We start from the raw sequence: 24,879 nt of genomic DNA, 5'->3' as shown, positions 1-24,879 counted from the left end.
TTTGATGGATTTAGTCATATCTGGACTCTTGACAGAATGGATTTAACAGGTCATATCTGCCTTATTAGACAATACAGATTTGATTAACAGGTCATATCTGCCTAGACATCCTCTAGCGGTAAGGACTCACAGTACACAGACATGTGCATGCAGACAGATTTGATGGACACTGGTCATATCTGCCTTATTAGTCAGGACAGTTTGATGGATTTAACAGGTCATATCTGGTATTTGGGGTAAGGACAGATTTGGATTTCTGGAAATCCCATGTGGCTGGGTCAGAAATTACACTAATCCATGTGTGTGTGTGTGTGTGTGTGTGTGTAGGGTGTGTGTGTGTGTGTGTGTGTGTGTGTGTGTGTGTGTGTGTGTGTGTGTGTGCGTAAGCCCCCAGGATTACTCCTTGTGCTCTTTTGTTCCTGTAATGAACAGGGAGCAGCTTTAGGTCTTATTAAGTGACATAGAGCCACTCCCCCCATTGTGACATAGTATGAATATACACACACTTCTATATTAAAATCACATGTACAGTTCAGTCAACAAATTGTATTTGCTGTCTTAGGACTGGTCTAAATGTGAGCATGAAAAGGGAACATGTAGATACAAAAGTATGTGGACATCCCTTCAAATGAGTGGATTCGGCTATTTCAGCCACACCCGTTGCTGACAGTTGTATAAAATCGAGTACACCGCCATGCAATCTCCATAGACAAAACATTGGCCCATACTGAAGAGCTCAGTGACTTTCAATGTGGAACCGTCATAGGATGTCACCTTTCCAACAAATCAGTTTATCAAATTTCTGCCCTGCTAGAGCTGCCCCAGTCAACTGTAAGTGCTGTTATTGTGAAGTGGAAACGTATAGGAGCAACAATGGCTCAGCCGCAAATAGGCAGGGCACACAAGCACAAAGTGCTTAAAAATCATCTGTCCTTGGTTGCAAGGAACACTTACTACCTAGTTCCAAACTGCCTCTGGAAGCAACGTCAGCACAATAACAGTTCGTCGGGAGCTTCATGAAATGGGTTTCCATGGCGAGCAGCTGCACACAAGCCTAAGATCACCATGCACAATGCCAAGTGTCAACTGGAGTGGTATAAAGCTCGCCGCCATTGGACTCTGGAGCAGTGGAAACGAGTGATGAATCACACTTCACCACTTCACCATCTGGCAGCACGACGGAAGAATCTGGGTTTGGAGAACGGCAGGAGAACTCTACCTGCAGAGTGCCAACTGTAAAGTTTGGTGGAGGAGGAATAATGGTCTGGTGCTGTTTTTCATGGTTCAGGTTCAGGCCTTAGTTCCACTGAAGGGAAACCTTAACGCTACAGCATACAAACATTCTAGATGATTCTGTGATTCCAACTTTGTGGTTGGAGGAAGGCCCTTTCCTTTTTCAGCATGACAATGGCCCCATGCACAAAGCGAGGTCCATACAGAAATGGTTTGTCGAGATCGGTGTGGAAGAACCTGACTGGCTTGCACAGAGCCCTGACCTCAACCCCGTCGAACACCTTTGGGATGAATTGGAACGCCGACTGCGAGCCAGGCCTAATCGCCCAACATCAGTGCCCGACCTCATTAACGCTCTTGTGGCTGAATGGAAGCAATGTTCCAACATCCAAATGGATAGCCTTTCCAGAAGAGTGGAGGCTGTTGTAGCAGCAAAGGGGGGGACCAACTCCATAGTAATACCCATGATTTTAGAATGAGATGTTCGACGAGCAGGTGTCCACATTTGGCCATGTAGTGTATATGGAACGTGTGTGTATGTGTGGGTGGACGTGCGTGCAGGTATACTTAGCCCTCAGTAGTGTCATGGCTGTCTGGGGTGTAGAACGTAGCAGAATGTTGGCGTGCTATGGGAGAGGGTAGGGGAACCATGTCGTGTAGAAGACCTGTTAATGTTTAATGGAAGTTAAAGTGCAACGGGACTAAATGGCTTACGGAAGCACACTTCATCATGTAGAGGGAGAGAGAAGTGTAGGGAGTGAAGTCTTGTCTATGCAGTCCAACCCTTCAGCAGACACTCTTGACAGTGTTTGTGTATGTATAGTAACAGTGACCTCCAGAGCTCATTTACAACAAGGACCTTCTTGTCTCAGGCTACAGGGTTTTAGCTGGTCTTTACTGAAAGCTGACACGAGTATAGAGTAGCAACAATGTATTGGTAAAAACAGACATAATCACACACACAGGCTTGGAATAAAAGGCCTGGTAAAGTACCTTGGTACAGTGTCTTCATGGAGGTTTGCAGAGAGCTGGTGGAACTAGTTCAATGCCCATGCAGGGCATATTCATAAATCATTTAGGAGCAAGTGCTTTACCCCCCCTCCCCCAGTTACATTGTGAAGTTTGTCTGAAAGTATGTTCACACACACAAGTAATACCATCTGTACACTGTAGCTTGTCAGTGTGTGAGAGGGATCAGAGAAATGGTTTAGGTCAATTTGTATAAACCCATTCCAGACAGTCTAATCCTAACTCTGTTACACTACTGTAGTAACTGCTGTGGGACAGCAATGTCCTGACCTCGGCATGGGCCGTCGTGGGGTTACATTATACACTGTAGTGAGGCTACACCGGTCCCGCGGGCCCAAGGGGAATCAAGGAGGGCCTAATTCTAGTGGCCAGCTCAGATACACTACGATGAACAACTAAAACCAACGGGTGACTGTCCTATTGCTTGCTGTCGCCACAGTGTGTTGTAGCGACCACCTGCTGGATGCCAGCTATGGCTGTTCTCACCAATGTGGAGGAAGGGAAAACACACACACACACCTGTTTAGGCGAGGTGCTGCCTAGCGGAGTAGAACACTTGAAAAATACATGGAGAGCCGCACACTCTAGGAGCTCCGATGCAATAATTGAATAACCTAACCAACGTTGACAGACAAGCAGTCTTCATCAGGGTATAGTCACCCTGACGTTCTCACCAATGGAACACGAGGAATTGTCTGAAAGATCGCGATAACCTGGTCAGAGGCTCTACTGCACATGTCAAACTCATTCCATGGGAGGGCCAAGCGTCTGTGGGTTTTCCTTCCTCCCTTGTACTTGATTGATGAATTACGGTCACTAATTAGTAAGGAACTCCCTTCTCACCTAGATGTCCAGGTGTTCATTGAAAGGAAAAACCAGCAGACGCTAGGCCCTCCATGGAATGAGTTGACAGCCCTGCTCTAGTCTCCTCTAATGGATTGACAAACTCTTCCAGTCTCTCACACACAGCCTCCTTGTTCTCCTGCTGACCCCTCCAATGTTCTATGACCCCAGAGTAACTATGGCAATTACCTTGAAAATGGGGTTATGACCTTACCCAGTGAGACAAAGGTAACCAACTGGATTATCCAATCAACCCAAGGGAGCCAATGGGATTATCGCAATGCCATGTCCACGGATGAATGTTGGACATGGAAGTAAATATCAGCTTTCAGCATCCATCATTCAGATTACAGTGGAATCATGCAATCTCAGAAGATGGAACAGTTTGAAGGATAAATTCTGATTTCAGTGCAATTCCACGTTAAAACAGGGTTATCCAAAGATGTTCTGGCTTAGATGGAGGATCGAGACGTTTTAGAACTCAAATCTGTACCTGGCCGTCCCCCCATCTGGAGGATCACAATATTAAGAACATGAAATATGGGATGTTCATTACTAAATCGGCTAGACGTTGGATTAAGGGGAGAATCTGATGGTTTGAACATCAAGAGATCAGAGCAGACACAGTCTGCTGCCAGGAACTGTCCTACAGAGCATTGGCTTTCACAAATACAGTTGTGTTGAGTTTAATAACATAGGCAGACAGAACACGCAGATCTTCATCATGTCATTTATTCTCTTTAGTGCTTTTCAACATTCTTAAAAACAATCCTTTCTATGTGCAGTAAATGCCGCTTTCTATAAAGATGTATAATACAACCTTCATTCGCCAACATGGGAATATGGCTAAACACAACACACACGCACTCACACCGACACGCACTCACACCGACACGCACTGACACCGACACGCACTCACACCGACACGCACTCACTTGTCCTTTAGTGACCCCATCTCTCACCCTTTCCATTCCTCCTCCCTCCATTCCAGCCCAATCACCCCTCCTCCATTTCTCCAGTATCACGCGCCTCAGCAGGTCATGCGGGCCACTCCAAACTCCAGGCTGACCACAGCGGGCTCGGCCTTGGCCCCGTATGTCCCCTGCAGGTCAGTGTAGCTCTCCTTGCGCTCTGTACCGCTGCTGCCCTCTACTGTCCGCTCTGTGTCACTGCAGCACTCTGTCACCTCCACTCCCACCTCCTCCTCCTCCTCCTGCTGTCGCTGTGCCTCCTTCCGGCTGAGGGGGGCTCCCAGGATGAGGGAGTGAGGGCGCATGGGGAGGATGCGTTGGTCTCTAGGGGAAGCCTGGGGGTCCGGGGTGGGGGGGCTGATGCCATGCTTCTGTAGCCTCTGGAGGGACAAAGAAGGAGACATAGGGTTAGATTTAGTAATGAGAACCCCCCCCCCATAAAAACACATCGCGCACCACCAATACCTCCACACAATCACCTGTTGTTTTCAGAATTCTGATGTGCTGATTGATGTCACATTGTGTGTCGTTTCAATACACCAGCACCACATTAAAACCGTACCTCTAACCCCTCCTCTCAAGCCATATTTTATTTATTTACTTACACCTTTATTTAACCAGGTAGGATAGTTGAGAACAAGTTCTCATTTACAACTGCGACCTGTCCAAGATAAAGCAAAGCAGGTCGACACATAACTACACAGAGTTACACATGGAGTAAAACAAACATGCAATCAAAAATACAGTAGAAAAATCTTTATACAGCATGTGCAAATGAGGTAGGATAAGAGAGTTAAGGCAATAAATAGGCAATGGTGGCAAAGTAATTACAATATAGTAATTAAACACTGCAATGGTAGGATGTACAGAAGACGTATGTGCAAGTATTGATACTGGGGTGCAAAGGAGCAAGATAAATAAATAAATACAGTATGGGGATGAGGTAGATTAGATGGGCTAATTACAGATGAGCTATGTACAGGTGCAGTGATCTGTGAGCTGCTTTGACAGCTGGTGCTTAAAGCTAGTGAGGGAGGTAAGGGTCTCCAGCTTTAGTGATTTTTGCAGTTCGTTCCAGTCATTGGCAGCAGAGAACTGGAAGGAGAGGCAGCCAAAGGAAGAATTGGCTTTGGGGGTAACCAGGGAGATATACCCGCTGGAGCGTGTGTCAGTGAGCTGAGATAAGGCAGGGCTTTACCTAGCGTAGACTTGTAGATGACCTGAAGCCAGTGGGTTTGGCAATGAGTATGAAGCGAGGGCCAGCCAACGAGAGTGTACAGGTCACAGTGGTGTGTAGTATATGGGGCTTTGGTGACAAAACGGGTGACACTGTGATAGACTACATCCAATTTGTTGAGTAGAGAATTGGAGACTATTTTATAGATGACAACGCCGAAGTTGAGGATGGGTAGGATAGTCAGTTTTATGAGGGTGTTTGGCAGCATGAGTGAAGGATGCTTTGTTGCAAAATAGCCTTTTCTAGATTTAATTTTGGATTGGAGATGTTTAATGCAAGTCTGGAAGGAGAGTTTACAGTCTAACCAGACACCTAGGTATTTGTAGTTGTCCACATATTCTAGGTCAAAACAATCCAGAGTAGTGATGCTGAACGGGCGGGCAGGTGCGGGCAGCGATCAGTTGAAGAGCATGCATTTAGTTTTACTTGCATTTAAGAGCAGTTGGAGGCCACAGAAGGAGAGTTTTATGGCATTGAAGCTCATCTGGAGGTTAGTTAACACAGTGTCCAAAGAAGGGCCAGAGGTATACAGGATGGTGTCGTCTGCATAGAGGTGGATCAGAGAATCACCAGCAGCAAGAGAGACACCATTGATGTATACAGGATGGTGTCGTCTGCATAGAGGTGGATCAGAGAATCACCAGCAGCAAGAGAGACACCATTGATGCATACAAAGAGACAGCCCCTGAGCCCCCACACCTCCTGAAATGACGCCACACTGTTAATAATGTGATACAATTCAAACCTAAGGCAGGGTTCGTTCTTGTTAGCCATACAGCCAACTTGGCCTGGCCAAACAAACAGTTCAGCAAAACACATTTGACCCTTTTCTCTGCTTGAATAGCTTGGCCCCAATCACAAACATCCCCACAGAGAAGACCACTCCCAACCTCACACACAGTCTAGAGACAATAACAGCATTATCCTGGCACACAGAAAAAAACAAGATCCGTCTCAGTCACTGCACAAAACAGATACCCCTCCCCAACTCCCAGGTCAACCCTATAGCTATTGGTGGCCAGGGCTCCATGTAATACCCTCCACTGGAGGTCCTCTGACATGTTTGGCACTGGGAGCTTATAGAGCACCCTCCACCTATACCCTGCCATGCTCTCAGCCCCCCACAACCCCGATGCCCCGTCACACCCACTAAGCGGAGGGTGTACAGCGCCTTACCCCCCACTTCCACAAACTCCCACAGGCTCGGCGTGCTAAATATCAGTAATATCAGTCTCTGCTGTCACTTGCAGTGGTGGCCACTCCTCCAGAGGCTGCTCTAGCACACGCTACACTGGCTCAGGCAGAGCCTCCTGGACCTTCCCATGACTCTCTCCAGCAACCTAAGAGACGTTAGTTGTTGTGCCAACTGCTGGGGGGTTTCCCACCCCCCACCAGTCGTTGGTCAGCTAGTCTCCTGCTGCCATTAAATGTCACTGTAGGGTGGCTGAACAAACGGACCTCAAAAGGATCAGTGGGTTGTGGAAGATGGGCTTCTCCCACGCCTCCCCCTCGTGTGGGCCTCAGCAGCTGCCAGGCACTCAGTACTGCAGCATAGAAATCAGAGACCCCTGCTTCGTTTAGTCTCTCCGGCTGCTTCTCATGAAGAGCTTGCGGCGCAGCCCTAAACTCATAAACAGAGCACATGCTGGTTCCCTTCAGCTAACATCAGTGTGGTACAGTAGCCTCTACACTGCTTCGAGTCAGAATGATGCCATCCTGCTCTCCAGGTCCACCAGGCCTTGTCCTCCCTCCTGGACAGAAAATAATCCATGTATTTGCGTTGCACGTCCGCAAGCAATCCGCCGGTGGGGGGGGGGGGGTGCATCTCCCTCACAACAGAAGTTACACGCCCATCAGACAAAAGTAAACAATGGGTTTTCTCGTTTTCCCCACTCTGTTTTTCCATCCCAAACAAGAAATGGATGCTGACAGCTCTCTCTCTCAACATGGAAAATCCAGCTCTTACAAGTGCTCCTTTCTCTTTGATGGGATAAATAGCCCCATGTCCCATGTCCCAGTATAGTTGATAGATGATCTTGCATCCCACACCCTATCCTGCCACACCAGCTCAACCTCCGCTACACTCAAGCTCCCCAAGTACCCTGAAGAAGGAAAGGCTGTATACTGCTGACAGAAAAACCCAATCTGGCTTTCCATACATCCACCACTGACAGAGACTCAACCTCCCCTTTCCGGTGTCCCCACCTCTCCCAAAAGCCTTGGAAGCTTGAGCAAAAAGTGTTCTTGTAAGAGCTTTAATTTGAATTTTCAATAGGACACCTGCCTGGGCCACAATTAGAAACCAGTAGAGTAGCCCATGAAGCCACCGTGCCATAAAAGACCTATCAATTTACACAGAGTCTATAGAAATGCCCTTACGCACCAATGTGACCCACTTTCTTAGCCTATACTGCTTCCTGGGTGAGGACACTAAACCCCTCATTCTTCATCAGGTGTTGTGCTGACCTTACGAACCTTTCAGAAGCAGGAATATAACACTCCAGCAGAACCTTCTTTTCCCCTTTAGTCTCCCTCAGGAAGCTAGACAGTTCCCTCGCTGTATGTATAGGGCCCACAGACCCTGTACTCGCCCCCCACCGTTCCCCACAGACCCTGTACTCGCCCCCACCGTTCCCCACAGACCCTGTACTCACCCCCCACCGTTCCCCACAGACCCTGTACTCACCCCCCACCGTTCCCCACAGACCCTGTACTCACCCCCCACCGTTCCCCACAGACCCTGTACTCACCCCCCCACCGTTCCCCACAGACCCTCACACCCCCCACCGTTCCCCACAGACCCTGTACTCACCCCCCACCGTTCCCCACAGACCCTGTACTCACCCCCCACCGTTCCCCACAGACCCTGTACTCACCCCCCCACCGTTCCCCACAGACCCTGTACTCACCCCCCACCGTTCCCCACAGACCCTGTACTCACCCCCCACCGTTCCCCACAGACCCTGTACTCACCCCCCACCGTTCCCCATAGACCCTGTACTCACCCCCCACCGTTCCCCACAGACCCTGTACTCACCCCCCACCGTTCCCCACAGACCCTGTACTCACCCCCCACCGTTCCCCACAGACCCTGTACTCACCTCCCCAGCATGCTTACCGTTCCCCACAGACCCTGTACTCACCTCCACCACCAGAGTTTCCGTTACTACAACAACCTGCCTCTCCCCCCATCTATTCACCCCCTTCTCCAATAAACAAACAATGTGTTAACACTGCACCATGAAAGAAATGCATAAAAATGTAAAAATAAGCTCGGAACAGGATAGAAAAACGATAGTTGCCCACAACACAACCCATCAACCCAGTGAGATACAAGTACTCACAGCCTCCAGGTCTTTTATTGTGTTCTCCAGTTGGCAGTTGCTCTCTTTCAGGGTGAGAACGTTCTTCAGGACAGACTGACGGGGGTGCATGGAGCGATCAAACTGGTGGTACATATTCCTCCAGAATCTGACACACAGAGAGCGAGACAGAGAAAAGAATGTATAACAGGGTAGGGTTGATGAGAGACAGGGATGGAGAGGAGGAAGAGAGAGGGACAGAGAGGTGGAAAAGGGGGAGAGATCAAAATGTATGCAGAGATTTTATTTTATTTTAATGAAAATATTTTTTTTGGGGGGGTGGCTATATACACAGGGTACTGTACAGTTTATGACTGAAGATTTTTAGGGCCTTCCTCTGACACCGCCCTGTATAGAGGTCCTGGATGGCAGGGAGCTCAGCCCTAGTGATGTACTGGGCCGTACGCACTACCCTCTGTAGCGTCTTGCGGTCGGATGCCAAGCAGTTACAATACCAAGTGGTGATGCAGTCAGTCAAGATGCTCTCAATGGTGCAGCTGTGGCACTTTGAGGATCCGAGGGCCCATGCCAAATCTTTTCAGCCTCCTGAGGGGAAAGGGGCGTTGTCGTGCCCTCTTCACGACTGTGTTGATGTGTGGACCATTATAGTTCCTTAGTGATGTGGACACAAAGGAACTTGAAGCTCTAGACCTGTCCCACAACAGCCCCGTCTATGTGGATGTCGGCGTACTCGGCCCTCCATTTCCTATAGTCCACGATCAGGTTGTTGTTCTGGCACCACACTGCCAGGTCTCTGACCTCCTCCCTGTAGGCTGTCTTGTCGTCGGTGATCAGGCCTACCACCATCTGCAAACTTAATGATGGTGTTGGAGTCGTGCTCGACCACACAGTCATGGGTGAACAGGAGGGGACTAAGCACGTACCCCTGAGGGGCCCCCTTGTTGAGGGTCAGCGTGGCGGATAAGTTGTTGCAGAAGGTGTTTAATACCAGGGTCCTTAGCTTAGTGATGAGCTTGGAGGGCACTAGGGTGTTGACCGGTGAACTGTAGTCAATTAACAGCATCCTCACATAAGTGTTCCTTTTGTCCAGGTGGGACAAAGCAGTGTGGAGTGAAACAGAGATTAGGAAGATGAGGAAAGGATAGAGAAAGGATATTCTTAGAGTAGAGTGGATGAGGGAAGGAGAGAGAGAGAAAGGACTAGTTCTTACTTGAAGTGGCAGGGCAGGGTGGAGGGTTCTAGGACGGGGTGTGTGTCTGCGTAGGTGGGGCAGTAGGCAGGGTTTAGGTAGTTCTGCTGCTCTCTTAACAGAAACGCCCACAGAGAGTGAGTCCTGTCTCCAAGTCTGGCAGGAGAGAGAGAGAAGACTGAGTGAGTGAGTGAGTGAGTGAGTGAGTGAGTGAGTGAGTGAGTGAGTGAGTGAGTGAGTGAGTGAGTGAGTGATGGAAAGCGTGCATGTTTGCGGTCTACTCACTGCAGCTCTTCTCTCCGTCTCTGGTTGTTAGCCAGGAAGTTTCCGTACTGACAGGAGTGAACATGTTCATGGATCTGCAGCAGCAGCCACTCACTGAACTCAAACGCCTGAGGAAGAGTAGGTATCATCATCATCATCACCACAATCATTCCTCACTCTTCCACTGTGATGGCTGCTATGTGGTGAGTATACTGGAAACACCAGATGACTGCACACGCACACACACCTGGGGAAACTGCTCGGTGAGCTGCCACACACACTCCAGGAACTGTGTGAAGACGGGGGACACCTCCTTGGGGTCTCCATCCAACTGGTCACACCTGTCTGCAAACTTGTGTCCAAATGAGATCCAGTCTTTCTCTATGAGGACCTGAAACACAGAGAGAGCAGAGTTTCTTATGGCATGTTTCCTTCCTCTACAGGCATAGGGAAGTTGTATGATGGTGCAGTAGCACACACACACACACACACACACACACACACACACACACACACACACACACACACACACACACACACACACACACACACACACACACACACACACACACACACACACACACACACACACACACACACACACACACACACACACACACACACACACACCATGAAGCCTTTGATGGTGCGGTAGTAGGGGTCCATGAGCAGAGCTCCCAGAGAGCAGACCTGGGCTGTCCGATCCCAGCCGTCTGAACAGTGGACCAACACACTGGCTCCTTCTACGGTCACTGCCTATGGGGGAGGGGGACTGAAGTTAAAATCACTACCATTGCCATTATCATAACTTGTAAATAAAATTATATATTTTTAAATACAATGTTTTAAATTGTCACACACACTGGAAAGGTGCAGTAAAATGTGTTGTTTTCCATGGTCAGGATTCGGGTATTAGAACCAGTGACCTTTCGGTTACTGGCCCAATGCTCTAAGTGCTACCTGCTTCATGTGACAAATTAGAAAAATGGTGGAGAGTCGACTCCAAAAGAATTGATTCCTCAGCTGCACGTCGACTCCCGGTGTTGACTCCCATTTCTGAATGTCAAGTTTAGATTCCGCTCAGAATCAACTCCTAAAGATTCACTATTATTGGAACAGAGGAGACTGAGTAGTTGCCGTACTTCCACGAACACAAACACTTGCATCTTTCATGGCGAGCTAGCGAGGGACGGATAGCGAGGGGAGGTGCACAGCATAGTCAGGTCGGCCACCAGGCAGTCAGTCAGAACCGTGCACTAGGCCCGTCTATAGGCAGTCAAAAGCTGGATATCGCAACGGGATGCTGTATCTCACCATTTATTTCCTTGCAATGTCTCGCAACTTCAGTAAAGCCGGGCCTATTATCGATGAATAGGCTAGGATATTCTACGCGCAACAGACGGAAGACTGAACACACACTGGCATCATGACACTGCTCTAACAGTTGAGAAGTGTTTTTCAACTAAAACTAGAGTTTCTACAGACAAATGCAGGTAGGTCCCTCCCAGTTTTCTTCTGTTTAAGAATCATTTTGCAACAGAATCGACAGAATGAATACGCCCCCAGGCAAGCCATAGTAGCCTCAAGTTCACCTCTTCCGCTCTGGTTTTATTTACATGAAGCAACTTTCCCCAGACCTATATAGCATATAGTCTAGTTAGGATATAACACGGAAAATCATGTTGTGTGATAACTGCACTGCTACATTGTTTTTCGGTTTGGGATTTTTCTTAAAACGTTAAGGATCCCAAATTAACATTTATACCCCTAACTGTCTGCAATCACAGTGTGACTAAACTGCAGTGGAAAGCAGAAAGTGATTGGAGAAAGGACATGGCCTTACCTTGGTGAGGAAGATAGCTGCATCTACCACAGCTTTGACGTGCCGTAGCCAACCACAGCTCTCCAAGCCCAGCAGGTAGTCATTTACCGACAGAAAACGACTTCCCACCACTGAGACAGGCAGAGAGAGATGGAAGGGGTGAAGTAAATAGTGCATGTGGGTGGAGTGCATGTGGGTGTAGTGCATGTGGGTGGAGTGCATGTGGGTGGAGTGCATGTGGGTGGAGTGCATGTGTGGTGTGAGTGAGTGTGCCCGTCTGACCTTCCAGGAGTTTCTGTAGGCTGGTCCTCATCACGTGGATGTTCTCGATCCCCACAAACTGGAAACGGATGTTGGAGTAGTTATCTTCATTCTCATAGCCTTTACCTGCTGCTCTGTTGGCCATGGCATTCAACTGCAGAGAGGGAGGGCGATAAACAAAAGAATGAAGGAATGGACTGAGAATGTCCACATTCTTTGGGAAGAGCTTGCTAACGGCGTTGCGATTAGCTACCTTGGGCCTGGTATCCATGACGTAGACAAATCGGCTGTTGTGATTGGCTTTGCTGATGGCCTGCAACATGCTCTCGTCCTCCAGGCATCGTGCGCTGAACCCAGAGAGAGGCTGGCTGCACCGACACACTGCTGCCTGTGGGGGACAGGGTCGAGCACAGAAAACAGGGGTTAGGCCCCATACACCGAACCGGATGATTTACAGAGACTTGGTAGGTTGGGAATATTGTGTTGGGGTGAAATGGTAAAAATTACAGTACAGATTAGGTTTAGATTATGACTGGTGTTGTGATCAGTGGTAAAATGTCAGGGTAGGGATTATCAACTAGATTTACTGTATACAGATTAGGTTTAGATTATGACTGGTGTTGTGATCAGTGGTAAAATGTCAGGGTAGGGATCATCAACTAGATTTACTGTGTACAGATTAGGTTTAGATTATGACTGGTGTTGTGATCAGTGGTAAAATGTCAGGGTAGGGATCATCAACTAGATTTACTGTGTACAGATTAGGTTTAGATTATGACTGGTGTTGTGATCAGTGGTAAAATGTCAGGGTAGGGATCATCAACTAGATTTACTGTGTACAGATTTTTTGAGCAGATGGTGTTGTGGTGGCCTAAACATAAGGGATAAAACTAATTTTAGACTGTACAGATTAGGTTTAGATTATGACTGGTGCCCAAACAGGTAAAATGTCAGGGTAGGGATCATTTCAAAGATTTATTTGTATACAGATTTTTCCATTATGACTGGGAACAGATGACTTAAATTAAAATCAGTGGATTAAAATGTCAGAAAGGTTAGGGATGAAGATGGGTAGGGTATACAGTGTTATATGTTTAGGGTGAAGATCAGTGTTATATGTTTAGGGGTGAAGATTTACAGTGTTATATGTTTAGGGTGAAGATGGGTAGGGTATAAGTGTTATATGTTTTTTCAGTGTTATATGTTTAGGGGTGAAGATGGGTAGATACAGTGTTATATGTTTAGGGGTGGGTTATATGTTTAGGGTGAAGATGGGTAGGGTATACAGTGTTATATTATAGAAATAATGTTTTTGGGTAGACTGTAAATTGTTATATGTTTAGGGTGAAGATGGGTAGGGTATAAAGAAGCCCAAATGTTTAGAGATGGGTAGGGTATACAGTGTTATATGTTTAGGCACAAGATTTCAAACCTTACATTTGTATGTTTAGGGTGAAGATGGGTAGGGTATACAGTGTTATATTTCTATCCAGTGTTATATGTTTGTGGGAATACAGTGTTATATGTTTAGGGTGAAGATGGGTAGGGAACAGATGACTTATATGTTTAAAATGGGTAGGGTATACAGTGTTATATGTTTAAAATTCTATAACACTAAAAAGTAACAGTGTTATATGTTGAAGATGGGGGGCCAAGGGGTGAAGATAAAAGGGTATACAGTGTTATATGTTTAGGGGTGAAGATGGGTAGGGTATACAGTGTTATATGTTTAGGGGTGAAGATGGGTAGGGTATACAGTGTTATATGTTTAGGGGTGAAGAGTGTTATATGTTTAGGGTGAAGGGTGAAGATGGGTGAAGAGGGTATACAGTGTTATATGTTTAGGGTGAAGATGGGTAGGGTATACAGTGTTATATGTTTAGGGTGAAGATGGGTAGGGTATACAGTGTTATATGTTTAGGGTGAAGATGGGTGAAGATGGGTAGGGTATACAGTGTTATATGTTTAGGGTGAAGATGGGTAGGGTATACAGTGTTATATGTTTAGGGTGAAGATGGGTAGGGTATACAGTGTTATATGTTTAGGGTGAAGATGGGTAGGGTATACAGTGTTATATGTTTAGGGTGAAGATGGGTAGGGTATACAGTGTTATATGTTTAGGGTGAAGATGGGTAGGGTATACAGTGTTATATGTTTAGGGTGAAGATGGGTAGGGTATACAGTGTTATATACAGTTATATGTTTAGGGTGAAGATGGGTAGGGTATACAGTGTTATATGTTTAGGGTGAAGATGGGTAGGGTATACAGTGTTATATGTTTAGGGTGAAGATGGGTAGGGTATACAGTGTTATATGTTTAGGGTGAAGATGGGTAGGGTATACATTGCATTCGGAAAGGATTCAGACCCCTTGACTTATTACACATTTTATTACGTTACAGCCTTATTCTAAAAATTCTTTCATTTTTTAAACTACTACACACAATATCCCATAATGACAAAGCAAAAACAGGTTTTTAGAAATGTTTGAAAATGTACTACAAATAAAAACTGAAATACCTTATTATTTATTTGTTTTTTTTTTACCCCCCTTTCTCCCCAATTTCGTGGTATCCAATTGATAGTTACAATCGTCTCATCACTGCAACTACCTTACGGACTCAGGAGAGGCGAAGGTCAAGAGCAATGTGCCTGGAGTCGCTAGTGTGCGATGGGACACGAACATCCCTACCGGTCACCCCTAACCCGGATGACGCTGAGCCAATTGTGCGCCACCCCATGGGTCTCTCCCGGTCGCTGCGACAGAGCCTGGACTTTAATCCAGAATCTCTAGTGGTTACTTTGCTACTCGGGAGGCCCTGAAAAACCTTATTTACATAAGTATTCAGACCCTTTGCTATGAGACTCAATTGAGCTCAAGGGCATCCTGTTTCCATTGATCATCCTTGAGATGTTTCTACAACTTCATTGGTGTCCACCTGTGGTAGATTAAATTATACATGATTTGGAAAAGGTACACACCTGTCTATATACAGTTGAAGTCGGAAGTGTACGTACACTTAGGTTGGAGTCATTAAAACTTGTTTTTCAACCACTCCACAAATTTCTTGTTAACAAACTATAGTTTTGGCAAGTCGGTTAGGACGTCTACTTTGTGCATGACAAGTCATTTTTCCAACAATTGTTTACAGACAGATTTTTTCACTGTATCACAATTCCAGTGGGTCAGAAGTTTACATACACTAAATTGACTGTGCCTTTAAACAGCTTGGAAAATTCCAGAAAATGACGTCATGGCTTTAGAAGCTTCTGATAGGCTAATTGACATAATTTGGCCTACCTTCAAACTCAGCGCCTCTTTGCATGACATCATGGGAAAATCAAAAGAAAATCAGCCAAGACCTCAGAAAAAATGTTGTAGACCTCCACAAGTCTGGTTCATCCTTGGGAGTAATTTCCAAATGCCTGAAGGTACCACGTTCATCTGTACAAACAATAGTACGCAAGTATAAATACCATTGGACCACGCAGCCATCTTACCGCTCAGGAAGGAGACGCGTTCTGTCTCCTAGAGATGAATGTACTTTGGTGCGAAAAGTGCAAATCAATCCCAGAATAACAGCAAAGGACCTTGTGAAGATGCTGGAGGAAACGGGTACAAAATAATCTATATCCACAGTAAAACAAGTCCTATATCAACATAACCTGAAAGGGGTCTCAGCAAGGAAGAAGCCACTGCTCCAAAACCGCCATAAGAAAGCCAGACTACAGTTTGCAACTGCACATGGGGACAAAGATCATACTTTTTGGAGAAATGCCCTCTGGTCTGATGAAACAGAAATAGAACTGTTTGGCCATAATAACCATAGTTATGGTTGGAGAAAAAAGGGGATGTTTGCAAGCCGAAGAACACCATCCCAACCGTGCAGCATGGGGGTGGCAGTATCATGTTGTGGGGGTGCTTTGCTGCAGGAGGGACTGGTGCACTTCACCAAATAGATGGCATCATGAAGCAGGGAAATTATGTGGATATATTGAAGAAGCATCAAGACATCAGTATTAGGAAGTTTGGTCACAAATGGGTCTTCCAAGTGGACAATGACCGCAAGCAAACTTCCAAAGTTGTGGAAAATGGCTTAAGGACAACAAAGTCAAGGTATTGGAGGGACCATCACAAAACCTCATCCTATAGAACATTTGTGAACAGAACAGAAAAAGCATGTGTGAGCAAGGAGGCTTACAAACCTGACTCAGTTACACCACCTCTGTCAGGAGGAATGGGCCAAAATTCACCCAACTTTTTGTGGGAAGCTTGTGGAAGGCTACCCAAAACATTTGACCCAATTTAAACAATTTAAAAAGGCAATGCTACAAAATACTAATTGAGTGTATGTAAACTTCTGACCCACTGGGAATGTGATGAAATAAATAAAAGCTGAAATAAAAATCACTCTACTATTATTCTGACATTTCACATTCTTAAAATTAAGTGGTGATCCTAACTGACCTAAGACAGGGATTTTTACTAGGATTAAAGGTCAGGAATTGTGAAGAAAAAAAAAGAGTTTAAATGTATTTGGCTAAGGTGTATGTAAACTTCCGCCTTCAACTGTAAAGGTCCCACAGTTGGCAGTGCATTTCAGAGCAAAAACCAAGCCATAAGGTCACAGGTAGAGGCACAGCTCTGGGGAAGGGTATCCAAAAATGTATCCAGCATTAAAGGTCCCAATCATTATTTTTTTACCACCCAATTTCGTGGTATCCAATTGGTAGTAGTTACAGTCTTGTCTCATGGCTGCAACTCCCGTACGAACTCGGGAGAGGCGAAGGTCGGGAGTCATGTGTCCTCAGAAACACAACACAACCAAGCCGCACTGCTTCTTGACACAATACACATCCAACCCGGAAGCAAGCCGCATCAATGTGTCAGAGGAAACACCGTACACCTAGTCAGCGTGCACTGCGCCCGGCCCGCCACAGGAGTCGCTAGTGTGCGATGACACAAGGATGTCCCTGCCGGACGACGCTGGGCCAATTTGCGCCGCCCCATGGGCCTCCTGGTCGCAGCCGGCTGCGACAGGGCCTGGGCTCGAACCCAGAATCTCTGGTGGCACAGCTAGCACTGTGATGCAGTGCCTTAGACCAAGAAGGATTGGAGGCCCATCCAATTATTCTTAAATGGAAGAAGTTTGGAACCACCATGACACTTCCTAGAGCTGGCCGCCCCCGGCCAAACGGAGCAATCGGGGGAGAAGGGCCTTGGTCAGGGAGGTGACCAAGAATCCGATGGTCACTCTGACAGAGCTCCAGAGATCCTCTGTGGAGATGGGAGAACCTTCCAAAAGGACAACCATCTCTGCAGCACTCCACCAATCAGGCCTTTATGGTAGAGCGGCCAGGCGGAAGCCACTCCTCAGAAAAAAAGCACATGACAGCCCGGTTGGAGTTGCCAAAAGGCATTGAAGGACTCTGACCAAGATTCTCTGGCCTGATGAAACCAAGATTGAACTCTTTGGCCTACACGCCCAAGCGTCACTTCTGGAGAAAATCTGGCACCATCCCTACGATGAAGCATGGTGGTGGCAGCATCATGCTGTGGGGATGTTTTTCAGCAGCAGGGACTGGGAAACTAGTCAGGATCGAGGGAAAGATGAACAGAGCAAAGTACAGAGAGACCCTTGATGAAAACCTGCTCCAGTGCGCTCAAGACCTCCGACTGGGGTAAAGGTTCACCTTCCAACAAGACAACGACCCTAAGCACACAGCCAAGACAATGCAGGAGTGGCTTCAGGACAAGTCTCAATGTCCTTGAGTGGCCCAGCCAGAGGCTGGACTTGAACATCTCTGAAAAGACCAGAAAAAATCTGTGCTGTGACGCTCCCTATCCAACCTGAAAGAACTTGAGGATCTGCAGAGAAGAATGGGAGAAACTCCCCAAATACAGGTGTGCCAAGCTTGTAGCGTCATACCCAAGAAGACTTGAGGAAGTAATCGCTGCCAAAGATGCTTCAACAAAGTACTGAGTAAAAGGTCTGAATACTTATGTAAATTGTTTCATTTTTTTCTTTTTAATAGATTTGCTAAAAAACAAATCTACAAACCTGTTTTTCTTTTTCATTATGGGGTATTGTGTGTAGATTGAAAAAAACACACACAAAAAACAACTTAAGACATTTTAGAATAAGTTACGGTAAGGGTGAAGATGGGTAGGGTGGGGTAAGGTGTTACCTTCTTCTCCTGGTAGAAGTATGTGAGGACAGGAAAGCGTCCTTTGCTCCTGAACTTGGAGCTGCCGACGATGATGGGCTTACTGGCTGTAATGGGCACATACAGGTCCCTGGGATATGTCTCACATATCTACAACAGGAAACATGGGATTTGTTGTCAAATATTGAACCAATCTTATTCCATTACATCCTGAATCCTATTGGAACGCTCTGCCCACCTTGTAGTCCCTGTTGACGTCAGTGAGCTGCCATCGGTCACAGGGTACGCCCATCCTCTCAAACTCCGCCCCCAGATCGATGAGCTGCCAGCCTTCCTCTCTCTGCTGCTCGTTTTGCTTGGGGTTGTAGGAGAACGCATAGAGCTCATCATAGGATACTAGGGAGGGAGACGGAGATGGAGAAGAGGGAGAGAGCAAATGTCAACATTCTTTAGAAACTTCACTCAACTCAACCGTCCTGCACACTCAAAGTAAGCGGGCACAATTACCTTATAATCATCTAACCAACGATTATGAATGAAGACTCATTAAAATAAACAGTCATAACCGTTTAGTTTTTGTTTTTTGGGGGAGTGGAATGAACTGCTGACTGAAGACAGGACGGCAGGTCATTCTTGCGGTTGAGTCCATTTCCGCGGTAAGTCGCTCTGGATAAGAGCGTCTGCTAAATGACTTAAATGTAAATGTAAATGTAACATGGACTCTTTACAACGTGATGAAACTGTTGCTCCTTGCTGAAACAAGCAAGGTGTTGTGGCAAACAAGTCTTTGGTTGCCTCGGCAACACCCCCCTCCCTACAGCAGCAGCACATGCTGTCAGGAGCAGAGGAGAGGAAGAAATGTGCGTCTTACATAAAAATAAAAATAAAAATGCCATTCTAACGATTTTAAAACGGTGACCACGGTCATTTAGCTTACCAATAACCATCACCGTAACAGCCCTAACTGAAACACACACACGCTCAGGTACAGTAGGTACCTGGTCGTAGCAATCTGAGCAGTGAGCTGTAGATGTCGTGACAGTCCCTCTCTCTCTGGACCACAAAGTGGACCACTCTGAAGTTACGACACTGGATGACCAGAGGACAACCGCTGGTGGTCAACGACAGCTTCTCCACTGACGCGATGTGGTGGTGCAGGATCTGGAGGGGAACACAAAACAGTCATGACACCTTTCCTTAATATGACACCACAGGACATACTGTAGGGGCAGCAGATAACTTAGCAGTTAAAAGCCAACCACCAGAGGTTTCCAGTTCGAATCCCGGGTCTGACTGGAAAAATATGTTGGGAAGTGAGCTGGCAACTGGAAGGTCGCTGGTATCAAATCCTAGATGTGATTGCCTGCCATTGTGCCCTTAAGCAAGGCATTTAAACTCCCACAACAACTGGTTCATGGGCACCCAGTGTAGCAGTCCCCTGCTCCAACCTATGTAAGTGTGTCTTTTAGAGGGGTTGGGATAAAAGCAGAACTCAAATTTCGGTTTAACCTTTTGTAAAACAGATAAAGTCATCTTAATCTAGAGGTAGAGACCGTTTTCTTTCACTCTATCAAACATTTAAACACACTCACACACGTGCTCATTGCAATCATCATACCTCATCACCTTTTTCTATCTGCCAGGAGTGTGTGAATGAGGTTACCAATTCATTAAAGCCTTTTCATGACCATCAAAACAGAGGGCATGAAAGGACAATGCACCAAATAAGCATATTTAAATCAGCCCATCACCATAATCATATTAGATAACCAACAACCTTATAGTGACTCCAACCCTGGGACATTATTAAAATTCGCATTCATCAGCATAGTTAATGCCTAGCAGAACATTCCAACACTAAGTGTGTGTGTGTGTGTGTGTGTGTGTGTGTGTGTGTGTGTGTGTGTGTGTGTGTGTGTGTGTGTGTGTGTGTGTGTGTGTGTGTGTGTGTGTGTGTGTGTGTGTGTGTGTGAAGTAGCAATGAGTCAGACGGTAAGTTTGGGCGATATACCGTATACCGGGTTATTTGAAAATAGAAATGGATTTTCAATACCCTTAACTATTTGAGACGTTTTTTTATATTTTTTTTATAAATGTGAACGTTTGTAGCCACATTTAAGTAAATACCTGCAGTCAAATTGTGCTATACATTAGGAGATAAAGATTGCGTTCTTCATTTCACCAGTCACATAATTTTTTCATTATGAAGCTTGACGCTATTCGCCAGTCACATGGTGTTTGTGTACATGCACACAATGACGAGAGACCATGGCCTTGTGAGTCACCCACTGTTGTGCAGCCAGGTGATCTAGGTGACCTAGCTACAGTATGGAATTTAAACTAAAAATGTCTTATAAAAACTCTTATAACTATTAAGTTAACTGTCTAAAGATGTGCTAAATGCTCTGTAGTTTGTTCATTTAGTAGCTTGTGGGCCATCTAGTTACAGCGGTACCGCCTTTAAAAGTTGCAGGGTACTGCAGCACAGCTTGCACGGTGATGCAGAATTCTATGGCACGTTATTTAAGTGTGAACCACTGGTACCATTAATGCTAGTTTGTGCTACTTTGACCACCAAAGGGCATCTTTGAGAAGCATTTGATAGCCTTCAATAGCGGCTGTACTAGAGAATTTAAAAACTTTTTTTGTAAAAACATAGTGTAATGGGCTGATAAAGAAATTGTGTTTCTATCCTACGAAAAATGAAAAACCCTCTGGGTTTCCGTTAGGATAGCACGGAAAATATGGCGCTGTACAACGTGACGGCCGGGAGTAGCCTAGGGTACTGGGCTATTTAGCTAAAGAATCCCTGTGTCATGCAGGCACGCGGGAAACCGGGGTTCAATTCAACAGAGAGGAAGGAGTAGGCTGTCCTAGTAAATAATTTGTTCTTAACGGATTCCATAGGGGTTATTTCATAGTTGTGATATATTCACTACTTTTCTACAATGTAGATTCCATAGGGGTTATTTCATAGTTGTGATATATTCACTACTTTTCTACAATGTAGAAAATTGTCAAATGAAGAGAAACCCTAATTAATTTGATTAATATTTATGGTGTTTCTAATCAAAGAAAAAAGAAAATCCCTCTGTTTCCGTTAGGATGGAACTTCAATGTACTCTTTAAAGAAATAAGACCACCACTTTTAGCAGCACATTACTCAACACTAGTGAGACTCATGTCGCCTACGGTAGGCCTGCAGTATAGCAAAAAATATGATGTGACTCTCCGCCAATAATTAAATATAGAGGATTGGAGGATATTTTTATCATTATTTTATAAATGAAAGCATAAAGATGCCATTATTAGTTACATTATTTTAGTTTGAACGTGCAGACTGGCACTAAGAACAGCGGGAACGTTTCCCTAGTTAGCGCCATTATTAGTGCAATCCCCTTTAAAGTGTTGATCTGTGCTACCCAGTGGGGCGGGGGTCCACCACCCCTTTCTCATGGGCTAGGTCCGTCTTCTGTGTGCGGCTCTGCGGCGCACCCTTGCCCTCGTGCCTTGAACCATGTGTAAAATGTGCGAGATAAAGGCCATTCTTGAAAATAGGGTGAGACATTGTTATTAATTTGTAAATAAAGCCAGTTTATTATTTTGAATGATTTATTTCGGTTTTTAGAGGGAGACAAACCAAAAACCTACAGTCATCTCATGGGTCCCCCAGTCGAGGTGGGCACAGGTATTGAACCAGCATCTGTAGCAACACAGCTTGCACTGCTATGCAGAGTCTTAGACCGTTGCGCCACTTAGGCGCTGTACAACGTGACCGGTCGGGCGTGGGCTACAGTAAGAGCAAAATAATCCTAACAAAATAAACAGTATTAGTAAGTGATACTGAAGTCGTGCACAATTATCAGTTTCTATTTAGGTTTATGTCGCCCATTCATTGTCAGTTAAAGACACCGTAGGACCCAAAAGCATAATCCGCACTCCAACTCCCGCTTGCGCTGGTCTGGAGCAATGAAGTGGTGACGCAGGGTACCGTACTAAACCACAAATTACCTCTAAGTCCCGCAGCATAATCGCAAAACTTTTAGTGGAACATCCACTGTAAGTGGTTAGCCTCTGGATCAAGAGCCTTGTTTTGAGCGTGCAGCAAACTGAGTAGCATTTTGGAGTTACTTGTATAACTTTATGAGCTGGGATGTTTGTCCTGCAAATACTTTAGGTCAGAGACTGTATTACAATGTTCCTAATGCGGTCGTTAATATTTAGTTAGCACTGTTTATGGGATTTTACATGTACTTATTAGCATTGCTAACCTTTGGATTACAATAGCGCCCCTTGTATTCAGTACCGGTACTACCGAATAGCCCGGTATGAAGTTATGACAATCTGGACACCGCCCAAGCCTAAGACAAAGTCTTAGCATCTCTTGAATATATATGCCCTGGAGGCACATTTTGCCTTGCTACACATACTCGGACTCTCTGACTGAGTGCTAGCTACCAAATTGACACACACTTTTCCCCTTGCTCAGCAGTAGGAAGAGGAAGGAAGTGTGTAGGAAGCCTGGCAGCAGTGTCTTTGTTAAGAGATCCGACTCCAACAGTGACCCTGGAGCTACAAGGTTTACAGATTTCTGTTCCAGACTCCAACCCAGCCAGCACTAACTAACCTACCCGATTCAACAGCTGACTCAGGCGCTACGGAGGGTAGTGCCTACGGCCCAGTACGTCACTGGGGCCAAGCTTCCTGCCATCCAGGACCTATATACTAGGCGGTGTCAGAGGAAAGCCCCAAAAATAGTCAAAGACTCCAGTCACCCAAGTCATAGACAGTTTGTTTTGCACTGCTGCTACTCTCTGTTTATTATCTATGCATAGTCACTTCACCCATACTTACATGTACACTGCTGCTACTCTCTGTTTATTATCTATGCATAGTCACTTCACCCCTACCTACATGTACACTGCTGCTACTCTCTGTTTATTATCTATGCATAGTCACTTCACCCATACTTACATGTACACTGCTGCTACTCTCTGTTTATTATCTATGCATAGTCACTTCACCCCTACCTACATGTACACTGCTGCTACTCTCTGTTTATTATCTATGCATAGTCACTTCACCCATACTTACATGTACTGCTGCTACTCTCTGTTTATTATCTATGCATAGTCACTTCACCCATACTTACAGGTACACTGCTGCTACTCTCTGTTTATTATCTATGCATAGTCACTTCACCCATACTTACATGTACACTGCTGCTACTCTCTGTTTATTATCTATGCATAGTCACTTCACCCATACTTACAGGTACACTGCTGCTACTCTCTGTTTATTATCTATGCATAGTCACTTCACCCATACTTACATGTACACTGCTGCTACTCTCTGTTTATTATCTATGCATAGTCACTTCACCCATACTTACATGTACACTGCTGCTACTCTCTGTTTATTATCTATGCATAGTCACTTCACCCATACTTACATGTACTGCTGCTACTCTCTGTTTATTATCTATCCATAGTCACTTCACCCATACTTACATGTACTGCTGCTACTCTCTGTTTATTATCTATGCATAGTCACTTCACCCATACTTACATGTACTGCTGCTACTCTCTGTTTATTATCTATGCATAGGTCACTTCACCCATACTTACAGGTACACTGCTGCTACTCACTGTTTATTATCTATGCATAGTCACTTCACCCATACTTACATGTACTGCTGCTACTCTCTGTTTATTATCTATGCATAGTCACTTCACCCATACTTACATGTACTGCTGCTACTCTCTGTTTATTATCTATCCATAGTCACTTCACCCATACTTACATGTACTGCTGCTACTCTCTGTTTATTATCTATGCATAGTCACTTCACCCATACTTACATGTACTGCTGCTACTCTCTGTTTATTATCTATGCATAGGTCACTTCACCCATACTTACAGGTACACTGCTGCTACTCACTGTTTATTATCTATGCATAGTCACTTCACCCATACTTACATGTACTGCTGCTACTCGCTGTTTATTATCTATGCATAGTCACTTCACCCATACTTACATGTACTGCTGCTACTCTCTGTTTATTATCTATGCATAGTCACTTCACCCATACTTACAGGTACACTGCTGCTACTCACTGTTTATTATCTATGCATAGTCACTTCACCCATACTTACATGTACTGCTGCTACTCGCTGTTTATTATCTATGCATAGTCACTTCACCCATACTTACATGTACTGCTGCTACTCTCTGTTTATTATCTATGCATAGTCACTTCACCCATACTTACATGTACTGCTGCTACTCTCTGTTTATTATCTATGCATAGTCACTTCACCCATACTTACATGTACACTGCTGCTACTCTCTGTTTATTATCTATGCATAGTCACTTCACCCATACTTACATGTACACTGCTGCTACTCTCTGTTTATTATCTATGCATAGTCACTTCACCCATACTTACATGTACTGCTGCTACTCTCTGTTTATTATCTATCCATAGTCACTTCACCCATACTTACATGTACTGCTGCTACTCTCTGTTTATTATCTA

At 45.4% G+C, this 24,879-nt stretch overlaps 1 protein-coding gene across 2 annotated transcripts in view; it reads right to left on the bottom strand.

Moving 5' to 3' along the window:
* Positions 1–3,821: 3,821 nt before the first annotated feature.
* LOC123991241 (myotubularin-related protein 6-like) overlaps positions 3,822–24,879 on the bottom strand; it is a 33,311-nt gene continuing 12,253 nt past the window's right edge. The window contains exons 3-14 of one of the 2 annotated variants that reach the window (XM_046292629.1): positions 19,338–19,500; positions 18,578–18,735; positions 18,361–18,489; positions 12,426–12,560; positions 12,194–12,326; positions 11,933–12,042; positions 10,720–10,845; positions 10,337–10,480; positions 10,111–10,217; positions 9,847–9,981; positions 8,658–8,784; positions 3,822–4,456 (exon numbers count right to left, since the gene is read on the bottom strand). In XM_046292629.1, coding sequence (XP_046148585.1) covers positions 4,136–4,456; positions 8,658–8,784; positions 9,847–9,981; positions 10,111–10,217; positions 10,337–10,480; positions 10,720–10,845; positions 11,933–12,042; positions 12,194–12,326; positions 12,426–12,560; positions 18,361–18,489; positions 18,578–18,735; positions 19,338–19,500 — 1,788 coding nt within the window. In that variant the 3' untranslated portion in view covers positions 3,822–4,135. Of the gene's footprint in view, positions 4,457–8,657; positions 8,785–9,846; positions 9,982–10,110; positions 10,218–10,336; positions 10,481–10,719; positions 10,846–11,932; positions 12,043–12,193; positions 12,561–18,360; positions 18,490–18,577; positions 18,736–19,337; positions 19,501–24,879 lie in introns of both variants that reach the window. The other variant, XM_046292628.1, reaches the window with a different exon arrangement.

The sequence above is a fragment of the Oncorhynchus gorbuscha genome, linkage group LG12 (assembly GCF_021184085.1).
Source record: "Oncorhynchus gorbuscha isolate QuinsamMale2020 ecotype Even-year linkage group LG12, OgorEven_v1.0, whole genome shotgun sequence".
Lineage (NCBI taxonomy): Eukaryota > Metazoa > Chordata > Actinopteri > Salmoniformes > Salmonidae > Oncorhynchus > Oncorhynchus gorbuscha.
This window is presented reverse-complemented; position numbering and strand designations above follow the sequence as displayed.